This window comes from Rhinopithecus bieti, unplaced genomic scaffold (assembly GCF_001698545.2).
Source record: "Rhinopithecus bieti isolate Rb0 unplaced genomic scaffold, ASM169854v2 scaffold_42084, whole genome shotgun sequence".
Classification (NCBI taxonomy): domain Eukaryota; kingdom Metazoa; phylum Chordata; class Mammalia; order Primates; family Cercopithecidae; genus Rhinopithecus; species Rhinopithecus bieti.
In genome coordinates, this window is record NW_016818934.1 from 1,238,056 (window position 1) to 1,260,816 (window position 22,761).

Here is a 22,761-nt window from a genome sequence, read left to right on the forward strand (position 1 = left end):
CCCCTTAAAGATATCACAGATGGAGGGAAGACTAACTCGTATTTATGAGGCACTGACTCCTGCATCTCATTACAGACATCTAAACATCCCCATCCAAACATCGCTATGAAGTATCTAATGTTATCCATCTTTTATGGATGATAAACAGAAACTTGACATTCAGCTTTTAAGAAGAGCTCATATCTGAACTTGAGTCTGATTGGTTTACTAAGCATGTGTTACTTTGCAGAACACACTGCCCCATCTGCATTCTAACTGCACAGGTGAATAAATTGAGCCAAATACATGAAATGATAAGTAACTGGAATAAGGTCATAGTGCTAGGTATTGACAGGATTTGGATTAGAATCCAGGAGTCCTAGCCTCAGTCTAGTCCTCTTTTTACATTATAAACTGCAGGGGTTCTTCCAATGTGCAAATTACTTTTTCCTGCTAGAAGCCTTCACCATGATGTTTCATCTACCTGAAGTGCCTGTCCCATAGCTCTTCAGTTAGCAGCTTCTACTCATCCTTTGGGGCATGGCTTTATTGTCACTTCGTCAGGAAAGCCTTCCTTAACCACTCCCAAATTCTACATCAGACCTGTCTTCATTAATTCTTTTGTCCTATGCATACCTTTCTTCTCATTACTTTTTCTTGAACTTATCACAGCTCTAAATTATATTTGGTTTTCATATTCAAAATAAATGCTGTCTCCCTAATAGACTCTTGGGTTCTCTGAGAGCAGGGCTTATACATTATTTGTTCATTGGTGTATCCCCAGAATGCATCACAAGGCCTAGGACTTGGAGGGGCTCCCTAAGAGAAAGTTAAAATTCAGAATGAATGTAGCAAGCAGATGAGAGGGAGAAATGGGTCTTCAGTTCTGAAGAAACTCACAGACTTGTAGACCCACTGGAATAGGTCCAGGTATAGCAGACTAACTGCATTTATCTGAGATTTATTCAGTTACATCTTGAATTCCTAATAATGCAGATTTCTCAACGTGTTCTATGAAGTCCGTAAATCCCAAACACCTTTTAAGTCTCCTTCCCTAAGACATCCTCAATGTATCTAGTGCTGCAGCCAAGATAAGCTGTGCATCAGCCCACAAACCCACTGTGTGTTAGTGTTCTACATTGATGCTAACAGCACTGAGCCAAACCAAGATACTCATGGGTTACTTACCATGCCTACACTACCACCTACCCATTCCAATCTTCCCAACGTCAACAAAAATCATTCTCCCACCCTTCTTAGGCAAAAACCCTTGGCATCATCCTTCACTCCTGTCTTAACCTCTCATGCCATCGCTAATCCATCAGCAAATACTGTGGGCTGTTAAGACAACAGCGAGCGGGCACTTTTTTCAGTGTATCTCAGATTGTGCCCCACATCAGTTTTTGTTCTCCATTACCCCCCATATCTCTCAGATTCATTAATGTACCGTGACCTATACCTCTTAGCTCTGACCTAAAGGCTCTTATGTGATGTGGCTTCACTCTGCTGTCACCTCCTACCACTGCCCTTGCTCTCTTTCTTTGCCCTAGGGTGCCAATCTCTTTGCTGTTCCACCAGCACTTTGAGTACAATTCATGTCAGTAACTTTGCATATTCTGTTTCCTCTTTTGGATTGCTCTTCTCCCAAATACCACATGGCTCACTCTCTTCTTTCATTCTTTTGGGTTTCACTCTAATATTCCCTCCTTAGAGAGGCCTTCCCTGAATAGCTCATTTAAAGTAGCATATCCCCCACTCTGCTTTTTCTTTCTGCTTTATTTCTCTCTTCTTTTATTACAATTGACAGGTTATATTATGATGGTTATTGTTTATTGTTATTATTTTACTTCATTGTTTGTCTCATTGAGAATAAGGACTCTGGGTTTTTTTGTGTGTGTGTTTTTGTTTTGTTTGTTTTTTTGCTATTTCCTCGCATCCCAGAAAAATAAATATTTATGGAATGAATTCATTGGCATCTTTCACATGAACTCCATGCAAAAGTCTTACTACCCTCACACCTGGATTGGCACTGAGGACATGGTAATTCCTGAAGTTGTTGGGATGCCCTGTTCCATACAAGTTACCCGGACCGAGTTCCAGACTAGTTGTTGATGTCTTAAGTGAGAAGGCTGATGAACACACCAGTGGTGCATTGGAGCCAACTCATGCTAGGTGACAAGAGCCAGATGGGCACATCTCTTTCCAACTCTGCAATCAGTGACTTCAGCTAGTAGCTTGACATATTGGGAGTATTTACACTGTGGAAATTGGCAAATGCCTCACGATGGCGATTCCCCCACCCAGAGAGTCAATTGTTGAAGATTTTCCAGCACGTGACTGGTTAGTTACAGTTACTCCCACTGGCAATGTGTGCTCAGATCTGCCTGCCACATTGAGGAGAAGGCTTTTATAAGCTAGATGATGAGTGATGGCATTGAGATCCATGTTCAAGGAGAAAAAGTTGAAAGCACTTGGGATATTTTGCCTGGGCATGTCATCAAATGGATCAGAGGCTGGCTACTGGAATAAACAGGCTGTAGTGTGTGCCTATGGGCAGGGCTGGTGAGCAGCGGGAGAGGATGAGTCCTCTAATTTTGGTGTTTGGATCTAACTTCAGTCATGGGGCCTAGAAGCTGTTGCTTAATTCATCTTTTTTTGTTATTGTTGTTCAATCTGTAGAATGAGGTTCACATTTCCTATTTCACAGGAAGATCATGAAGGTTAAAAGACAAGTAGTTAGTTCCTGCTCCCCAGAACTGGGGAGACAAGTTTCAGCAAGGCATATTTCAAATGCGTAAAGGTAGAACTTGTTCAAGACTATTGCTGTGTCGCTAAAATAGCAAGTGCCACTTCCCCAAAGTGCTCAAGCTGGCCTCCCATCTGTCAGAAAAGGTGGAAAAGGGGATTCCTGCATTGGAGGAAGGCTGGTCTGGATTATCCCTTCCATGCTAAGACTTTGAAAGCCAAGAGCATGTCCCTGGGCAAGTCACTGCCCGATTTTTTGCCTCATTTCCTCCATCTGTCAAACCAGCAGGGAAGTTTCCAGCCCTTCCTGTTTTTCATTGTTGTTGGGATGATTAAGTGAGATCATCCTTTGAAATGTTTCTAGGGTGAGGGAGTAAAGCAATTTTATCAATCTCATATCTTACTACTCTTGTTGTATTAAAAATGCTTTATATCTTGAAATAGGACAAGACTCCCTGTTACTTGATTATCAGGAATACCTGCCATTTTGCACTCAATAGATTGAAAGGGTAAATACTTTATTAAAAGCAGCCCTATTTCTAAACTCTTGTAAATTTTATGTGGAAATAGCTGTGTAAGTTATAATTGGAATCTTATTAATATCCTATGAGGTTGAGGAAAGCCTTAGAGTGAATAGAATAACACTGCTGTTAACATGCACATGTCTTTCATTGCGATATGGCAAAGGTAAGAGAGGGGAGAGAAGTTGGTATTGTTTTCCACTTTCTTGATGTTCTTCTGTCCTGGAGCCACCCTTGCTTTGTATAACTCCCCGTGTAGCAACGGTTCTTATGCCCTCCAAATTATGAGCCTTTCTTACCTCTACTTTCTAGATCTGGAATTTCTCTTTATCAAAAGAGCTGAGTTCTCCAATTTTTCTTATCTAGTTATAAGTGAAGCACAAAACAGTAATCCTGAGAATATTTGCACAGCGATTGTGGTGTAATTGATGAATACTGGGTTCTTTATTAAAATCAGAGTTAAGTAGAAAGGGTTGTGGAGAAAACATGAAATCTCTTATTCTCTGAAAGACCAGTGAGAGATGAGGGCATGGCTCTTCCTAGAGATACAGATAGGCTTTACCAACTCCTGTTGTGTCAAGAGCCCTACCACTTCACCACTTTTGCTGTGTTATCCGTTCCTCAAGTGGACTCTAGGTAATCTCACCCTTTGGTAATAGACAAGATGTATGAAGCCTGATAATGCCTTGGGTGAGTGTCAGGGCCACCCGTGCCTGTCCAGTTTCAAAGGCTGTCAGATCAGAAGGGATTGTACAGAGTTCTTCATGTTAGGGGTGGGGAATACTAAGGGTCTGCAGGGATGTGACTTACCCAAGGTTGCACTATTGGTGAATTGCTGAGTGTGTCTACAAAAGTGAACATTGCCAGTTCCTGCTGTGGGCCCTTCATTTGTGCTATAAATAAAGGGTTTGAGCATGTGATTACTAAAGGGCTTTCAGACTAACTTCACAGCTACTTCCAGTCCTGCTGATGTAGCATCTGTGTGTTACATTCATTTTGCTCAGTCTCAGTGGGCAATATATAGAGAGATATCCCCCAACTGAATCAGCCAGAAATTCTGGACAGGTTTGGCCAAAAATGGGTGGACTGTGAGTCAAGCGTACATGTGAGTCCAGGGAGAACAATGAAAGGATATCTTGTTTGGAGAAGAGGTCTGGGGAGATCTAATCCACATTTGACTGAGATGTTTTGGCATAAGGAAAACCTTCATTTCCAGGTACCTCTGTGAGATGAGCACAGAGTTCTTGAGAGTGAAATCATAGAGATAATTTTTAGCAAATGGATTGGTTGAGGCAGGATTGTATGAGACACAAATACACACATACATAGCCCAGAAAAGGAAAGTTACTGGTGACACAGCTGTTTCCAGAAGCCGTTTCCAGAAGGTATGAAACACAAGAGGGAGATTTTTAACAAAGGACCAGGAAGTATACATGCCAAGGAGCCAGACTTCCTTGGAAGTTGTCATGAGAAGAATCTGGTCCTGTTTTCCAAGGATGTTTTGTTTGCCTAATGCACTGAGAGCATCTTTAGAAGCTGTGGCGGATTCTGCAGAGTATCTTCAATGGTGAAGAATCATTTTGAAAACAGCCAGCTGTCTCAGTCCTCAAAGAGTTCCCAGTGCTAAGGAGTGGCAGGACCAAATCCTGGCATTTGCAATGCCAGTAACACTAATGCAAGAGCAGGGCCATCTGTGGAAGGACTTGTGAATTGATTGCGCAGTTTTCATTGATAATTAACAATGTTCATAGCAGTGTACAGTACAAAATCCTTTGGTCACCCAGATTTAGGAATGAAACTCCTTTGAACAAAGTCAGCTTGAGTTCAGAAAAATTTGAAGTGAAGATCAAGATGGCAGAGACAATACCTTAGATGCCTACGTCGTGGGGCTGCATAGGGCTAATGGAAAGTCTGATTTTTACCTGCATGGTGAGTCACCTGAGGCATGGCTGGCAGTGGTACCAATGTCCCTGGGGACCAGGCTGCCTCCCTGGCAGAGTAGGGAGGGAGACAGCAACCTTTCATGAAGGGATTCCCAAGGGGATCATGGATGGCTAAGACAGAGAACTGGACTTTCCATGATTCAGAGCTATGTTCAAATTCCAGTTCTGCCACTTTTTGCTGTCATAACCTTAGGTGAGTTATTTAAGCAGTTTGAGCCTCAGTGTGTCCAACTATAAATTGGAGAAAATAATACTGTCTTGCACTGACAGTGTGAAGTTTAAGATGGATAATGAAGGTAAAGCACCTACCTGGTACAAGAACAGGCTAAAGTAGGTCCTGAGACAGAAGAACAGGAAAAATGAAGATCCTGAAAAATCATAGTGACTTTTCATATTATAATAGCCAAGAGTTCAAGGTGGGCTTTCCGGAGAAGATTCTCCTATTTTACCTGCAATGTTTACAACTATAGAAGTTATGGCTACCTGCAACTACAAGGTTCAGTTCATTGAGTCCTGCCTGGCTTTATCCCTTTCAGATATCCACCTGTAATCATGATTAATTGCTCCAGTTTTGGCCCAGGGACCCAGATTCTCTGCCAAATTGGCTCCACTAAGCTGAGGAGCAGAGCTTTTGACTTTGGTGCTCAAATACTCTCTGAAACAAGCACCTTCTGACTTTCCCATTCTCTGCCACTGAGTGAGCCCAGGGGGTTAAATCAGTTTCCTGGGATTCACCAAGGGGATGAATTAGAAAGCTTTGATACTTATCCTGGGCCAAGTGAGCAGATCATCTGGTCAGTTCTAAGCAGAAATTCTGTAAATGATGAGAAGAGGGAGGCAAGGGTGGATATTCCCTCAGCACCCAGCTTTGCTTGGCATACGTTCAAGGAGGGAATTCTCCTTTATTGGCTTTTTACGGACTTTGGAAACAGCCCACAGATGCTTGCAATGTGATTTCTTAATTTTGTTGGAAGGAAAGGACCTACAACCCAGATTGTGCTCCTGAGAAGCAACTTATCTTTAGCTCTTTCCTCTTCTTATGTTAGTTGTTCTTTCCGAAGCATGTAGCTTGCAGAACTTCAGATGAAGAGAGCAGGCATACTGCCTGAAAAAAGTATAAAGAAAGATTGGCCAGGCGGGGTGACTCATGCCTGTAATCCCAGCACTTTGGGAGGTCAAGGTGGGCAGATCACCTGAGGTCAGGAGTTCAAGACCAGCCTGGCCAACATGGCAAAACCCCATCTCTACTAAAAATGTAAAATTAGCCAGGCGTGTTGGCGCATGCCTGTAATCCCAGCTACTTGGGATGCTGAGGCATGAGAATCGCTTGAACCCTGGAGGCGGAGGTTGCAGTGAGCCAAGACCGTGCCACTGCACTCTAGCCTGAATGACAAAAGTGAAACTTCATCTCATTTAAAAAAAAAAAAAAAAAAAAAAAAAAAAAAAAAAAAAACCAGTGTAATTAAAGGAAGGGAAGGCATTTTCCCCATGAGTAACTCATGCACATATTAAAGGCAGTGTGGTCTTAAAATGAGGTCTGGTCATGTGTTCAATCCACTCCTAGTAGGAGAAGACTATCTTAGCATCTTTAAAGAGATAAATTGCTTAATTCTCTTTCCCCAGGTAAATTCTGTTAACACTGAGAATGACTTTCTCATATATGTAGTATCCTTCTCTGTTAAAATATGGATTTGCCAAATTTCTTTTTTACAAAGCTTTAATTTAAATAGATCTTAACATGGAAGTCCAATATAATATACCAATAAAAGTTATGTTATTCTGAATAAAGAGGAATTAAGAGCCTGGAACTCCCACCTCAGTGCCTCTCACTCACCTCACAATCCCCAAGGCCCTTCTGTGAAATTCAGGGCTTCTTAGGGTACAGTTTGAAAACCACTGTCTTGTGGATTTCTTTCTTTTTTTTTTTTTTTTTTTTTTTTTTTTTTTGAGACAGAGTCTTGCTCTGTCACCCAGGCTGGAGTGCAGTGGCATGATCTCGGCTCACTGCAAGCTCCGCCTCCCGGATTCACGCCATTCTCCTGTCTCAGCCTCCTGAGTAGCTGGAACTACAGGCACCTCCCGCTATGCCTGGCTAATTTTTTTATATTTTTTTATTTTTAGTAGAAATGGGGTTTCACCGTGTTAGCCAGGATGGTCTTAATCTCCTGACCTCATGATCTGCCCGCCTCGGCCCCCCAAAGTGAATTTCTTATTCATCATTCATTTCAGAATGTTAGACACATCATGGACAACCTGATAGAGCTCCCAACAGCATACATACCCAAGGTAGCCAGAGGTTCATAAGATATTATGATGTAGTGAAAAAGAACCTGAGTTAGCCAAGCCAGGCTCAAATACATTCTATCACCTACTAATCCTGAATGAACCCCAGAGGCTACTTTAGTCTCTTGAACCACTTTTGACTGAAATGATTAATAAATGCTGATATTAACGTCCATGTCACCAGTTTCTACCAAATTTACCCTATGTAAACTTCTCACCCATAACCACAGAAGATGCCCTACATAAAATCCAGTTTTCTTTAATCTAAAAAAAATTCTATGTCACGTTTTAAAAGGGTGGAACAAACTTCTGTAGGTTCATTGAGTTCAAATAAGTTTCTTTCGGTTTATTAAGTTCAACATAAAACAAGACTCATCATCTTAGTGAGTCTAGATCAGGGCATTCAGAGGTCTCGTCTTTCATGTGGTCTCTAGTTATTGCTCCAATCTGAAAGGTGGAGGATAAAAGACATTTCCACCCAGAAGTTGAAATAGCTATGACTTGGACAGCAAGCAAATGTACACCCCACTGTAAGAGCATGGGTTGTATGTGCCAAGATTACACATGGAGTCTTTAAAAATATATATAAAAGCTCTTTTGGCTCCATATCTGGAGGATTTTGTTAAAGATCTCACCTGTAAATATTAGAACCCCATCATTTAAAGAAGCAATAAAAGAAAAATATAAGCAATCAAGACCAGGCTTGCTTGGAGTTATGTACAAAGTTATTATTAGTCATCCTTGTTGCTCTTTAGGAAGGGAGCCTAAAATTAAGACTGTAGGTGTCAGTGATTTCAGGTTTAACCTTTAAAATTTCATGAGGCTGAGAGCATTTAGCAAAAGGACACAGTTCAGCTAGGATGGCAATTTTGAGTATATAACTTGCTTCTTAGGCTGGTAGGAAACGAGCCCCTCCACTGCCACCCCCACCCCAATGCCTTGGCCATTAGAACTAATGCCTTTTGAATTGGAAGATTGTTTACTATTAGTTAGGGTGTGGATTTGACTTCAGCCTCACTGGAATGGGGAACTCATGTAGCAATCTGAGTGGCCATCTGTCCAAATTCCTATTTGTAAGCCAATAACAGATCCATAGTACAAGACTGTCTCATTGTCCTCCCCTCTGACCTTCTGGTTATTAGTAGAAATTCTTCCACAAAGTGTAAACAAGCTCTTAGAGGTGTGTATTTTGAAGGGACAGAGGAGATAGTGTCCTTCCATCTTTTCTCCAGCCTTGAGGTGACAGGGATGCTTTAGGGTGCTGGCAGGGCCAAAGGGAAAATGGCATTCATTTCATAGGTGGTAAAATGAGACCTGCATAGTAAATGATCCCATGACAGATCCCATATTGAGTTGCTGCAGAACCAGGGCTATGACTCAAGTCTTTTTTTTTCCCTCCGAGTCCAGTGCTCTTTTGTATGACAGTGTTTCACTTATCCTTGGAAAGAGTGGCAACCTATTGGTTCCATTTTACCTACCTTATTTTCCAGTTTCCAGATTTCCTTCTGTGATCCCAATGGATTTGTGGTCTCCTTCATGGTTGGTCATTTCAGAACGTTTTGCTTGGTAGAAGCCCTTCTTAGACCCCTTTCCTGTTCTCTGTCTTGACCCCCAACATATCTGACAATTCTTCCTGCCTGTTTCAGAGTCCCCAGTACCCAGTATGGCTGGATATTAGAAACTTTCTTTAGATTGCATACATACAGTTAGATTTTTTGTTTCTGATTTTTCACTGGGTAAGTCACTTTTTCTTTCTGTGCCTCGGTTGCCTTTTACAATGGAGAGTGTGGGGCTAGTTCATCTCAAGCAGCCCCCAGCACACATATGATTAGATGTTTGCCTCAGCTTGCTGGAACAATTTTCCTTACCCGTAGGCTGTTCTGAACTTTTTTTATGGGTTGAAGGATTGGGGTGGGCCTGAGTTCAACTTCCATTCTAGAGCCAAAGTAAGAAGTGAGTAACACTTTACAAAATAAAGAGAGAGAAAAAAAGGTTCATTTCCTACATTGGAAATAGAAATGAGGGCAGATTGAAAAGAGTAGAGGTGAAGGAGAAGGTTTACTAAATGAAAGGATGGTACATTTGAGGGTAAATTTGAAAATGGGTCGTTTGCTGTCCTCAAGGCCAGCTTCACTCTATTTCTTTACCTACCTACCTAGCTACCTATTCATCAATCCATCTGTCCATTCATGTGCCAGCATCCTTTGCTTTGGCCCATAAGAAAGGAGATATCTGGGAAGAGCAAATGACTTGGAGTATCCCCAGGGCCACCAGTCTTCAGCTTGTCCAGCTGCATAAGATCCTTCTGGCCAGATGTTCAGCATGACCCACACCCTGCCTTTTGTGTCAGTGTCCCCCTTCCCGATGCAAGCATCTGCATTCAGCCAGAGCAATTGGTGCAGATATGTGAGGCCCCACTCTATTTAGATGGAGTATGCATTTTTGATAAAGGGCCAGCAGAGGGGACATGACGTTTGTTGCTGGGGCAGGAGGACAGAGGGGAAAAAATGGAGTCACCTCCTCCCCTCCTGTGTGAAAGTTTAGAAGCTATAGACATTTGTAGGGAGGAGGGCAGCTGTTTAAAGGGACAGCTTTAGACTTGCAGAGGTCACAAGGGAATGCTGGATGCAGGTGTACCATGGGTAATTTTGGGTGGGAGATACAAAGAGAGAATCCCATTCAGAGAACAGAGTTTGAAAAAGACCAGGGAGCAGAATGTCGCTGCTTAGGAAGCTGAAGGGATTTCCACTCTCGCCTCCTTAGGGCCCCACAGCATCCTTCATCTCCCTTCAGTTCTCCTTGTTCTCCACCCCTCCCCTCAAGCTCAGAGAGATAGAGAGAGAAAATAAGAAAGCAACATGAATTTATGCCAAGAAAGAAACTGCAGCTTCTCAAAAATGGAAGGCAGGGTCATCCTCCTAATATTTTGAATGTGGACTGTTCCAGAGAGCAGCAAGAAGTGTCAGCAATGAGATTGTTCTGAGCAGGGCCCCAGGAACACTGCCGGGCTCCACCAGGGAGATGAAAGAATTTTCTCCTTCCTTTGCCTTTTAAATGTAATTCTGTCTGCCCTCTCCACCCCACGCACCCTGTCGACCCTCTAGCTGGGAGTGGTGCAGACGTTTAGCCATTCTGGGAAAAGACAGGATCCTTTTCATTAACTTCAGCCTGATTGGAGTCCCTAGGGCCATGGCAGATTTCATTTTCCTCCCTCTCTGCCTCCCTGTCTTGGATCTCCCCCAACCCCTGACACAGCAAGGCTACCATGAGCAGTGAACTGTTTCCAAATGGGATGGAGTGGAGATAGGGTTCAAGCAGGGGAGGCAGTAGAGAAGGGTCTGGGACGTGCGCTTTTCAAGGCAGTGACTTTGAGGAGGGACATGTATACTTCCTCCCCATGCTTCAATTTCCCCTGGATTTCTGAGCAAATCTATCCCAGCTTTAGGGTAGAAATCAGCAGCCGGTTATGTCTGGTTGTCAATGATGGACTGGACAGGTATAATCTCTAGTGGAGGTTTCTGCAGAGGTGCTCGGGTTAGCAGACTCGACCAGTCCCATTGTTAACTAGCAGTGTGATCTTGAAAATGTCACTTATCAGCTTCTTCTGCAAAATAAGGACTTAGTCTGGAGTTTTAAGGTATGTTTTAGTACCAAACATTGGTTTTCAACTGAAGTCGCATACAAGAACCAGGGAAAAGCAGAGCCACTCTGAGTGAAGGTAGAGAGACAGGCACAGTGTGGGCCCTTTGTCTACACATTTTCTCACCCCAGTTTCCCAGCAGAGGTGGCTCCTGAGCCCACTGGGGACACACTGATTTTCTCCTCTTCTCCAGGGGCCTCCAACTGCCTCCCCAGGCCCTGGCACTAAGAATGGAACTCTTTTGCAATATCCTGATGTAGGTGGTCTGTGATCTTTTCCTTTATTTCTAATCCACACTTGAGCACCAAATATTAGTGCCTGACGTTCAGCTGTTTCTCCATCCCTTGGTGTGGAATTTTTAGACTTACGGGAAGTAATCTGCTTTGAAAAGGGGAGTGCTCAAGATGCAGGGCCTATGTTTGACCCAACAGTCCATGCATTTGGTTAGAGCGTGGTTAGAACTCAGAAAGACCAAGAAGGCAGAAGGCCAGAAAAGCCAGAAAAGCAAGGGGTCATGGCGTAATAGTGAGGAAAGACACACTGTTGTACACACCGTTTTCAGGACTCATTGCGAGGAGATGTCACAAACCTTGCCTTTGGTTGTTTCCCAGATCAGATAACACCTTCAATGCATGCTAGTTTGTGAGTTAAACATTCCAAATCTCCCAAGTAAAGGAATCCAGATAGAAGTTATTTGAGTTCCATCCCTGACATTATATCCCTGCATCCTCCCACACATCATCAGATGTGCTAACACATCTGAACTGGGATGGGTCCATTTAACATTTTACTGTTTCAACCAGAGCAACGGGTGAGACCCTGATCTCTCCCTGGTGATGGATTTATTCACCATTCAGCTTCTTTCCCTTTTATACTGTTCTTCCTTAAATTTAACCTCGAATTTCTACACTGAAGCAGCACCCAATATTCTTCTAGTAAAACCTGTAGCGGCTGGAGAAGAGCTTGTCCCCAGTGCCTGAGTTGATTAACTCATTCAATTATTTGAGTGCCTGCTTCACACAGCAAATGTGCTAGGCACTAAGTGCTGTTTCCTTTTGTTGGCTTGGAAGATATCTTTAGCCTGCCTCTCACACTTCTGTTCTCTAGGCTCAGCAATTTAGGTATTCTGGTCCTCACCTCTGGACTGACAATATTTCCACTTTCCTTTTAAGTCATTCGACAATCAGGTTATTTAGTGACTAATTGTATGTCCAGACTCTTCTTAACACGTTGAGGTATGCAAAATTTACATAAGGTAGAAGCCATAGTCTTTTTAGACAGGGTCTTGTTGGGCATGTTCTTGTTAGGTGAAAAATAGACGAGTAAAAATACATACAACAGCACAAAACAAAACTAGGAAGATCTCTGCCTTCTGCACGCCCAGGGTCTGGAGAATTTGAGCTCTGAATCTAATATGCTAACATATGTTGCTGGGCGTGTTCCTGCACAGGTCACTCTCATGCCCGTACCTCATCCCAGCCTTTTATTTTCCCTCCTTTCCAGCTCTATCCCAATGTTGTGCCCAGCTCAAGCTAAAGGTAAAGATTTACTGATAAACTCAGATGAGTAAATGGTCATTATCAATTAAATACAAGCATTTCTGCAAGGAAGAGTTAGTTAAGGGTTGTTCGTGGGGATGCATGTTTTATGTTACTTTCTGTGGCTCATTTGACTAATATTCTGGCACTCAGCTTTTTTCCTGTGCCACATCTCAACAAATGGTCTCCGGTGTGCTATAATTCAGAGGCATTTTATTATAGGAGAAAAAGCATGAGCTTTGGGAAAATACAGTTGGGGATTTAAATCCCAAATACATGTACTGGCTGTGAAACCTAGAAAATGTTACTTAGCTTCCATAAGTCTCAATTTTCCCATCAGAAAAGAGGAGATACCTTCTGTCTCATGGAGCAGTTGTGAATATTAAAAATGAGAAATTACATAAAGCAGCACCTAGAATGCCAGCCACCCAGGTGATCCTCAATGTATCCTAATTCCCTACCTTTCTCCTTGAGGTGGGCTATGGCTGGCACTTAACAGATGCAAATAGAGGTGTGTTAGGATTGGCCATTTCCTTTTTCACATCTTTGCTCTTGCACCTGCTCCCACCTGAAGTGCCTTGCCCTACCACCTTTCCAGTGAATTCAAGGCCAAATGCAAGCTCCATCTTATTTCAACAAGCCCACCCTGACTGCTCTTGCTTCATTTCCCTAGTTTGATGCTCACACTCGACTACACTCTGCTCCCACTGATGTACACATGTCTGCATGTCTGATTCTTCCACCAAACTATAGGTTCCTTGAAGGCAGGGACTAAGTGTATCATTACATTTCATCCTTAATTCCTAGCAAGTGGCCTAATGGGTTGTGGCTTGGCTGTTTCATTACAATCAGAGGCGTCAAACCAGCTCTCCACCAGGATGGTGCTGCCTGCCACCAAGACACCTTCCACAAGGGAAATCTAGCCTGCAGGATGGGGAATGTGGGGGTGGGGAACAGCAAAGTGTTCACCTTCTCCACCTCTCTTCTGCTGGATCCTAGCTTCAACATCACTTAAGCACCATTTTTGGCAGTCATTTAAGGAAGCTAAAAAATCCAGTTGAGCTTTTCTGAAGGCTGGAGGCCCTGGGGCTCAGCATGACTTCTCTTTCTTGACCCAAACAAAACATTGTTACAGCAAACATGAAGTCTTTCCTATTTTTCACAAATGCTCTCCAGGCCTAACAAAGCTAGCAGTCACCCTCCTTGAATCAAAATAAGCATCTGCCCTTTTTCTCTTTATCTTACACTTTCCCAGCATGTATTATAAGAATGCGATTATTTTACTAATCATATATTTTTATTTAACTTTTTTTGTGCAAAACCCTGGAAAGGATGCAAAATATTTAAAACCTTAACTTTAGTCTTTAATATTGATTAAACACAGAGGTGCAGAAAGTCTACATAACTGACTCTTATTCTTTTATGTTGTGTATGATTGTTTGAAGCATAAATGATAAAAACCTAAATAGTGTATAAAATCATAGGCAGCATATGACAAAGGGAAACTGAGTCACATGTAGCTGTGAAGAGGAGAGGGTCATTTTTACTGAGCTCATTTTTTTTTTTTTTAAAGAAAGAAAAAACGGTCGGGCACAGTGGCTCACGCCTATAATCCCAACACTTTGGGAAGCCAAGGCAGGCATATCACCTGAGGTCGAGAGTTCGAGAACAACCTGACCAACATGGAGAAACCCCTGTCTCTACTAAAAATACAAAAATTAGCTGAGCATGGTTGCGGGCACCTGTAATCCCAGCTACTTGGGAGGCTGAGGCAGGAGAATCACGTGAACCTGGGAGGCAGAGGTTGCGGTGAGCTGAGATCATGCCACTGCACTCCAGCCTGGGCAATAAGAGTGAAACTCCATCTAAGAAAGAGAGAGAGGGAGAGAGGGAGGGAGGGAGGGAAGAAAGGAAGGAAGAAAAGAAGGAAGGAAGGAAAGGAAGGAAGGAAGGAAGGAAGGAAGGAAGGAAGGAAGGAAGGAAAAACTCTCTTAGAGGAGATGGACCTTTGTTTCTGAAGCAGTAAGTCTTGTATCACAGACCACTTTGATAGCAGGAAGAAAGCCAGGGCCCCTCTCTCTAAGGAAATATATACATCTATAGATTCACACATACTTACAATTTCAGGGAGCCATGGACCTGATGAACTCCATCCATAGCCCATGGTTCCTAATTTAAGAGCCTCTACAGAACAGATAGCACACAGAAATAATTTAGAGAGAGCAGCAAGAGAGAGGTGATGAAGTCAGAGATGGAGCACAAAGTGGCAAGGCCATTGAGCCTAGATTCCCAGTCCAGAAATCTCACATTTGTCTTCTGCAATCCCACTTCTGTAGCTCTCATCCAGGCTATGGTAAGTCCATTAGTTGTCATGGGGATACTGTATGCAAACTGAAAAGTGTCACTGAGAAAATTTCTTTGTTTTTTTCCAGCTCCTGACAGCCAGTGACCTTGCAGCCAGTGACCTCAAAGGATTTCAGCCACAGGTAAGTTCCACTGATGCTCTTATGAAGTTTGGAAAAGTGAAATGCTCCACAGTTTGGTGGTCAACAAGCACCCTTGGGGCCAGGACAGAAATCCCAACCTTGGATTTCTAGCTTCTTTCGCTCGAAATGCTAACTGTGAGAATGACCTGGTAGCTTTCTCTCCTCCTCCAGCTCCTCTCATTCCAGCATGGACAAAACCACCTCTTTGGCTCTTTCATTCCTAATATTGTATAGTGGAAAAATATATAGAGATCAAGATGCTCGGAATGTTAAGTGTTGGGGATTCAGCTTAGGAAAGGGTTAAACCAAAGGCGGCAGAGGGTGGGATGGGGTTGGGGTTCTCCCCTGTATTTCTCTTTTTGGACAGGACACTCACATTTCTGTAATCTTTGCGGCAAATGCCTCACAGTCAAGGCCTGACAGCCAAGTTAATCTCAGACTCCTGCAGAGGCAGACAGTTGAGGTTGGCTGATCTTGGTCAGGAAATGGGCCGCTGTTATCTCTGGCCAGAATGGTGTTTGGAGGTTACTATGGGCAAACTGTGTGAGGGTGTAGGCAAGGGTTTTCTGGAGACTTTTTTGCAGGGGTGAAGATGGACATCATCCTCCCTGTCTCTGGAAAAGAAGCCTACACACAAACATATAAATACCAAGACACATACAAATCTCAGCTATACAAAAGCCCTTGTTTGCTCACATAGAGCCCAGTATAGGTAGAACGTATATATAAAGAAAGATAAATCCAAAGGTGATCATTAGGGGACTCGGCCCTTGCCCTGTCCCCCTTGCAAAATGAAACTTTCTGTCACCCTTCAGCTCAGTGCCTGCCTCAAGGTCTCAGTGCTGTACCTTTGTGGGAAAATACATTATAGCTAATGGCAGTGAACTTCCAGGGGTCAGCAAATACTTTTCTAATTGCAGGAGTTTCATGTATTCGGGAACGTTTTCTTCTTTAAAGGTGTTTCACATCCAGGAGCCCACTGTACCCTCCCTACCCTTCTCCCAGGTGAGCCACATCCTGTGTGTACCCGCTCACTGCTGAGGAACCTGAGGACCCAGTCCTGATGCGCAGTGGCCCCAGATCACACAGAGAGCTAGGAACAGGCGACAGTGGGAAGCCAGAGGAAGAGAATTAACAGAATCAAGGGCTTCATTGGTGGGAATCAAAGATGGATTCACATACCAGTGTGGGGTGTTGTCATCCCATATTGTTGATCTTCCTGTCTGGAAAGTAGTGAGTTTTTAGACAGACGTGGTCAGTAAGCCTTTTTTGTCAACCATTGAAAACTGTTAATTAATTACTTATTCACATGTTTACGCAAACTTCCAGTTTGGCTAAGGGAATGTGAAACAAAAACAAAAGAAAATCCACATTTACCACCTACCCCACTCACCTCTGCACCTACGCTCATACATGGTGGCAATGCCAGCTAATTATTTTGTTTTAATCTGAAAATTTATAACATTAAAGAAAATTGTGTGGTGCCGTTTTACTGCTTGAAAAGGACACCCGGTAGAGACTGAGTTTATTGGAGTTGTGTGTGTGTGTGTGGTTTTGGCATGGTTTCCTTCTGAGCTGAACACGTTCTGTCCATGTTTGTTGACCTACACTTTTAGATATTAGATTTAAACTAATAGAGCAAACTTTCCAGTGAAGGAGAATTTAGATATATTTAAGGTTTGTGCATAACATTTGAGAGCATGATCCTAGAAAGGCAGCTCCCAGGCTCCCCCACAGCCAGCCCCACAGCTTCCAGTGCAGATGGCTCGCTCCTCTGGTTCTGTTCAGCCCTTCCATGTTATTCCATTTGTGTATCATCCCCCTGAGGCTAGAAGCATAAATACATATTTTTCACTCCTCAGGATGCCTGTTCTTGAGGCCAGGAAGTCCTGGGAAACTTGTGGCCAGGGTGTAATGCCCAGATCAAAGTTAATTCTCTAGTGAAAGGTTCAGATGTGTCTCTGGTCAACACCACCCTTTTGGGTGCTTTTTAAAACAGAAACAGAAAGCTGTCCACAGACTTTGCACTGCCCCCTCCAGCCCCACTGCACGAAACTGCTGGCTTCTGTTGTTATTTTTCCCCTTCTCTCTTTGGGTTTTAGATGAAACTGAGTCCCACACAATTATTCATGGGTGTGTTCCCCTCCAGGACCCATCATTGACTGGCAGGAGGGGACTCCCTGAGGACCCCTCCCAGGGATAACTATCTGTCCTCTCAGCTTTTGCATGGTGCCCACTTACCACTTGAATGTAGAGGTTTTCTGTTTGTTTTTCTTGATGCTTATTCCTGCTTTAGACTCTTAAGGAAGATAGTTACAAAATCTTCGATGATTTTGAATGTGTGTAGAGTCGAGTCTGTATTGAGCTGGCTTTTCTGTTCATTTGTCTCTGTCTTCTCTCTGCATCCAGATAGAGAAGAGGAAGGTACGGAAGTGAGTATCTGCCTTTCTCCTCATGGTTATTGGTTACTAAAAATGCCATGCTCATTCCTGGAAATAAACACATAACTTTTCAAGATGAGCCTGAAAGCCCATTTTTCTAAGATATTATGTTTTAGTGGGGGGTGGTCTCCCCAGAGGCTGGTGAGCCCGGCCTCTGGGCCACAGGGTAGAGCTTCTCCTAGAGTCAGGCCTGGTGCTGGTAGGCGGGTACTATTCTCAGCAAGGTTTAAAGGCACAGATGGAAAAGCTTCTCAAATTCACACCTAACCCACCCTGACTCTTCTACCTCCAAACACATCTCCTTTTACTTTCTAACATCCTGTTCTTGCCTTTTGAAGCAACAGACACACTTGAGTACCCTCCTTTCTAAGCCTTTGGGTTCTTGGAAATGAGAACCCTCACTTCCTTTTGTCGGACCAGTCCCCTCCATTCCTAAGAGGAGTAAGAGCTGACATTTAATTCTCTTGAGTAAAAGCCCAATAACTATATGCTTTCCTCTGCATTTTTCTTTCATTCTTTTTTTCCTCTAATACAAAAGTTGTAAGTGTCTATTGTAGAAATTCGGAATATACAGAAAACCATAAGAAAGAAAATACCCTATTATTTCACCTCAGAAACATACACAATGACGTTTTGGCGTGTAGTCTTCCAATCTTTGTTCTACATAGACACACACATCTATTTTTTTTAAATGGTCATATTTTATATGCTTTTTTGTTACCTTATTTTTTGTTGGTTTGCATGCTTTCCACAACACTGGAAAATCTAGCAGCTAGCCATGCTTGCACTAGTTGTTAGTACCGTCATTCATTTACTAGTCCCCTCTTGCTGGACATCCCATTCCTTTTGCAAGCTGAGATCTCCAGGAGCAATCCAAGGCAAATGCTGGAATCCAGTGCCTTCATCCAGGATACAAAGAGCATCCAAGGCTTCTTGGCATTTATTTATTTATTTACTTTTATTTCTTAGTTTCTACAAGAATGTGCAGGCTGCTTAAACTTTGCAGTAAAGTGCCCGTGGGTGATGCCCACATGCGTGTGCACACGCTTACGAGGTGGGGGATGTGGTAAGGAGATAGCCATAGCATGGGCACGAAATTCAGATGCATGTCCTGCATGCCCAGCCACCGTGTCAGAACAGTGATGTGACAAAGAACGTCCCCCACAGAGGAAAGCACAGACTAAAGGATTTGGTCCTCACCTGCTACATAAACCCTCTGTTGTCTCAGAGAATAGGATACTTCCTTTAGGAAAAATGGAGTATTATTTCAAGTGCAGGGCAAGTGTAGTGGCTGCCTATGAAGGGTGGCTATTTTTAATGAGTTTCTAAAATGTCAATTGCTACTATGGTCAAGGGCATGCTGTGGTGGAAGGTGAGAAGACAGTAAACCAGAACACACAGGAAAACATGTTTTAGTGCAGAGAAAACAGAACTTTCAGTCACTTAGTTGCCATTTCATTCAACAGGCATCCATAGAAGACCTTTCTGTGCGCTCCCAGCTATGCACAGACCCTTCCCCAGATGTTGACAGTTCTGGAATGTTCTGCCACCAGTGTTAGCTTTGTGACCCTAACGAAGTTACCTAATGTCTTTCATCTTGATTTACTTTATTAAGCAAAGGAGTTGTGCAGCTTATTTCACAGAGAGTATGGGCATTGATGAGACAATGCATGTGAAGGTAGCCTTGTATGCCTGAAATGCACAGTGAGGTATTGTTTTCTTCCACTAGAGAAGTGCAGAATAAATTAATTAAAAATTCAGATGTAGAAGAAATTATATGTCTATGGAACAAGCAGGGAAGTCTTCCCGGCAGAGGTCTTGTTGTACCTGCCAGGGTGGGTGAGAAGAAAGTGAGGCGGTGGACTTATTCCAGAGCAGGTGAAGCGTGGATGAAGGCTGAGACCACAATGCGGTGCTTGGGTATATCTGAAGGCTTGCAGTGATTTAATTGCGGAGCCTCAGAGGAGACCATGGTGGGAAATTATATGCAAATTAAAATGGGGCCAAATTTCAGGTCTTAAACGTCTTGAAAATGAAATAATAGTTTTTTTTTAAAAAGTCCAAAAAATAAATTGGACTTAAAAATTAACTATTATGTAAGTTTTCAGATTTACACAAAAGTTAGCATAATGTAATAAACCCACGTACCTGTTACCCAGTTTCAATGGTATGCTGCTAACAAAGCCCACATTTGTAGCATTTGGTAAGTTCTGTTGTGTAAATATCTCCATCATGACCAATTTTAAGCTATCAGTGGTTTAGCCACCTGTTGGCAAAGTCTTTGACAGTCAGCTCTGCTCCCCAGCATGCCACTGGAAGAGCTTTCACAATTGTTACCATTTTCCAAACTTGTCTATACTCTCATCTACTTTGGTTTTTAATTTTAATTATTTGGGGCTATACTTTAAAACAAATCCCAGTCATTATGTTATTTCACTGATAAATAATTTAATTAACTTATCTAACAAATAAGGGCTTTTTAAGAACAATCAGAATGCCATTATCACATCTATCAAAATTACTAGTAATTTTTAAATGTTTTCAAATACCCAGTCCATATTCAGACTTTTCTGATCATTTTTAATATATCATGTTTTAGTTGATTTGTCTGAATCAGGAAACAGAATTTGGATTTTTGGAATCTATCCTAAGACAATGGGAGGCACTGAAGATTTGAGGGCAGAGAAGAGTCAGAACCGTGATGGATGAAGGTTCCTCAATGGGTAGAAGGCGTGATGAAGTCAAGAGGGCATCCAGCACTCAGTCTGTGCTGTTGATCCATACGAGGAGTAGTGGGGAATGACGGTGGACTGAGGACCGTGGGGGTATCACAGAGGAGATGAATGCCAAAAAGTTTGGTGGCAGAGTTAGTGGACCAGCAGCTGCTCAGTAGCTGGAGAATTTGGGATGCTGTTAACCAAAATGAGGGCCCACGAGAAGTGCAGTGTTCATTCTTGGAGTAAGAATGATTAAGTGTTCAGAGGAGGAAGGCTCAGTCCTCCTCAAATGAACCTTTACTCCACTTTCCTTAGCCCCACAATTAGTCCTACTCGTAGATCATCAGAGGACACAACCATCTGCAGAACAATCCTGGATTCCATGGGTCCTCACCTAGAAGTTTTAATGCAAAATCCCCAAGTATTCTGTGAGGAGAAGCTACTTTTTAGGAAGGTGTGACTGTGGAGTTTCTGCATAGAGAGAAATCCTGGCTGTGCTTATCTCTCAACAGAAAAGGAAGGCTGAAGCAGGGCAGGGGCTGTGATAGCAGCTTACGGTTCAACGAGGGTCTGTGTATTGGATTGCTACATTTGGGCATTCCTACACTGGGAAATGGGAGGCAAGTGGGGAGTTAGAGTCTCCGACAGCTCTTTTATTTTGTAGAAGGGAATGTCTGAGTTCCCAGGTTGCTTGTTCTTCTAGGGTTGATCATGTTTTTCAGAACAAAACCACCACTATCTGACTCAACTCTAAATGGACATCAGCTGTCTACAGGGTCAGCATCAACACTTGGAAAGAGTAAAATTGGGCAGGGTGCGGTGGCTCTCGACTGGAATACCAACACTTTGGGAGGCCGAGGCGGGGGGATCATGAGGTAAAGAGATCGAGACCATCCTAGCTAGCATGGTGAAACTTCGTCTCTACTAAAAATATAAAAACTAGCTGGGCCTGGTGGTGCACGCCTGTAGTCCCAGCTACTCGGGAGGCTGAGGCAAAAGAATAGCTTGAACCCAAGAGGCAGAGGTTGCAGTGAGCCAAGAACGTGCCACTGTACTCCAGCCTGATGACAGAGCAAGACTCCGTCTCAAAAGAAAAAAGAAAGAAAAAAAGGAGTAAAATTGAAGCTCTGGATTTTCCAGGGCACTGAGCCTCATTAGACTCTCAACTGGAGTTTGTGGTAATGCATGTTCACCCTGCTTTTGGCTCAATACACATATGCCAAGGACTTACTGAGCATACATAGATGCCAGGAGATGTTCTTTGAACTTTACATGTATTTTGTCATTTAATCCTCACAACACTTTGTGAAATCAATAAGAACATTATCCCCATTTTACAAGTCAGCACACAGGCACAGAGAAGTTAAGGTCACCAAGCCTGTATGTGCCAGAAGTGAGATTTGAACTCAGGTAATCTGGCTCCAACATCTGTATTCTTAACCACTTATGCTATGCCATCTTGAATTAGATTTATCTCTACAGTGAACACAGACCAGTGTGACCACTGGTAAGTGCAGGACAAGTGGCCGCACCTTCATTTTCAAAGATTGTGTTGAGTTTCCTTGATCTTTGACAAGGTCCATGAAAAAGCAATTTCTTCATCTGAGTAATAGAGGGAATTGCTGCATAGCATTTTGAATCCTTCCACCTTGGCAAATACTTTCTTATTGTTCTTGTCCCTGTCCTTCCCCAAACTCTCAAAGGGAGAATCACAGTGGTGTTTGTCCCTCCCACAGAGGAGGAAACTGATATGAGACAGAGGTAGGCTGGGCCAGCAGTGAGGATACAGGTTGCTTGTTTTGGCTTCACCACATAATATTTACTTTGCTGTTTAGGAAAGAGTCATCCCAAAGCAAAGCAGTGTATAAGGAAATACTGCAGCTGCTGCTTCCTTACACCCTCCCACATCCCCACACCCCTATTTTAAAATGGAATGAGACACTAGAGACCACGAAAAGCTGCCATCCCCAGCCTTGGCTGCAGACAGGAGTTACCAGGGCAGTTTGAAAAATACGGGAATCCAGTCCTAACCCCTGGTGTGGATTGAATTGGTCTGGGTGGGGTCTGGATGTTGGTATTTTCAGAAGCTCTCCAAAATCTAAGTCAGCCTCCTCATTTTCTAGATTAAAGACTCCAGTAAGGAGGAAGTCTGGAAGAGAAGAGGAGGCCAAGGCGTCACATTCAAAAAGCAATTCCTGTCCCAGGAACGTGCCGTGTGCTTCTCATGCCCGCAGAACCCATTCCCCACAAAACCCGGTTCTCTCTCTTACTCTTCCCTTTTCACAGTGAACCTGCACTCTGGGCACAAGAAGTATAACTTAGCATGGATTCTGTAAAGCCCACACCTGTGGTCATTCCCTGTTCTTTCCATTCAACAACTGAGACTTGCCCAGGATAGTAAACAAGTGAGTGACAGCATTTGGGGTTATGGTTTTCTCTGCCTGCTTAGCTAGACATTCTCTCTGGGT

General features: G+C 43.1%; 1 protein-coding gene across 1 annotated transcript in view; it reads left to right on the forward strand.

The window, feature by feature from the left end:
* SETBP1 (SET binding protein 1) overlaps nt 1-22,761 on the forward strand; it is a 374,207-nt gene that overhangs the window by 169,159 nt on the left and 182,287 nt on the right. The window contains 1 exon segment of the mRNA XM_017857822.1: nt 15,082-15,135. Coding sequence (XP_017713311.1) covers nt 15,082-15,135 — 54 coding nt within the window.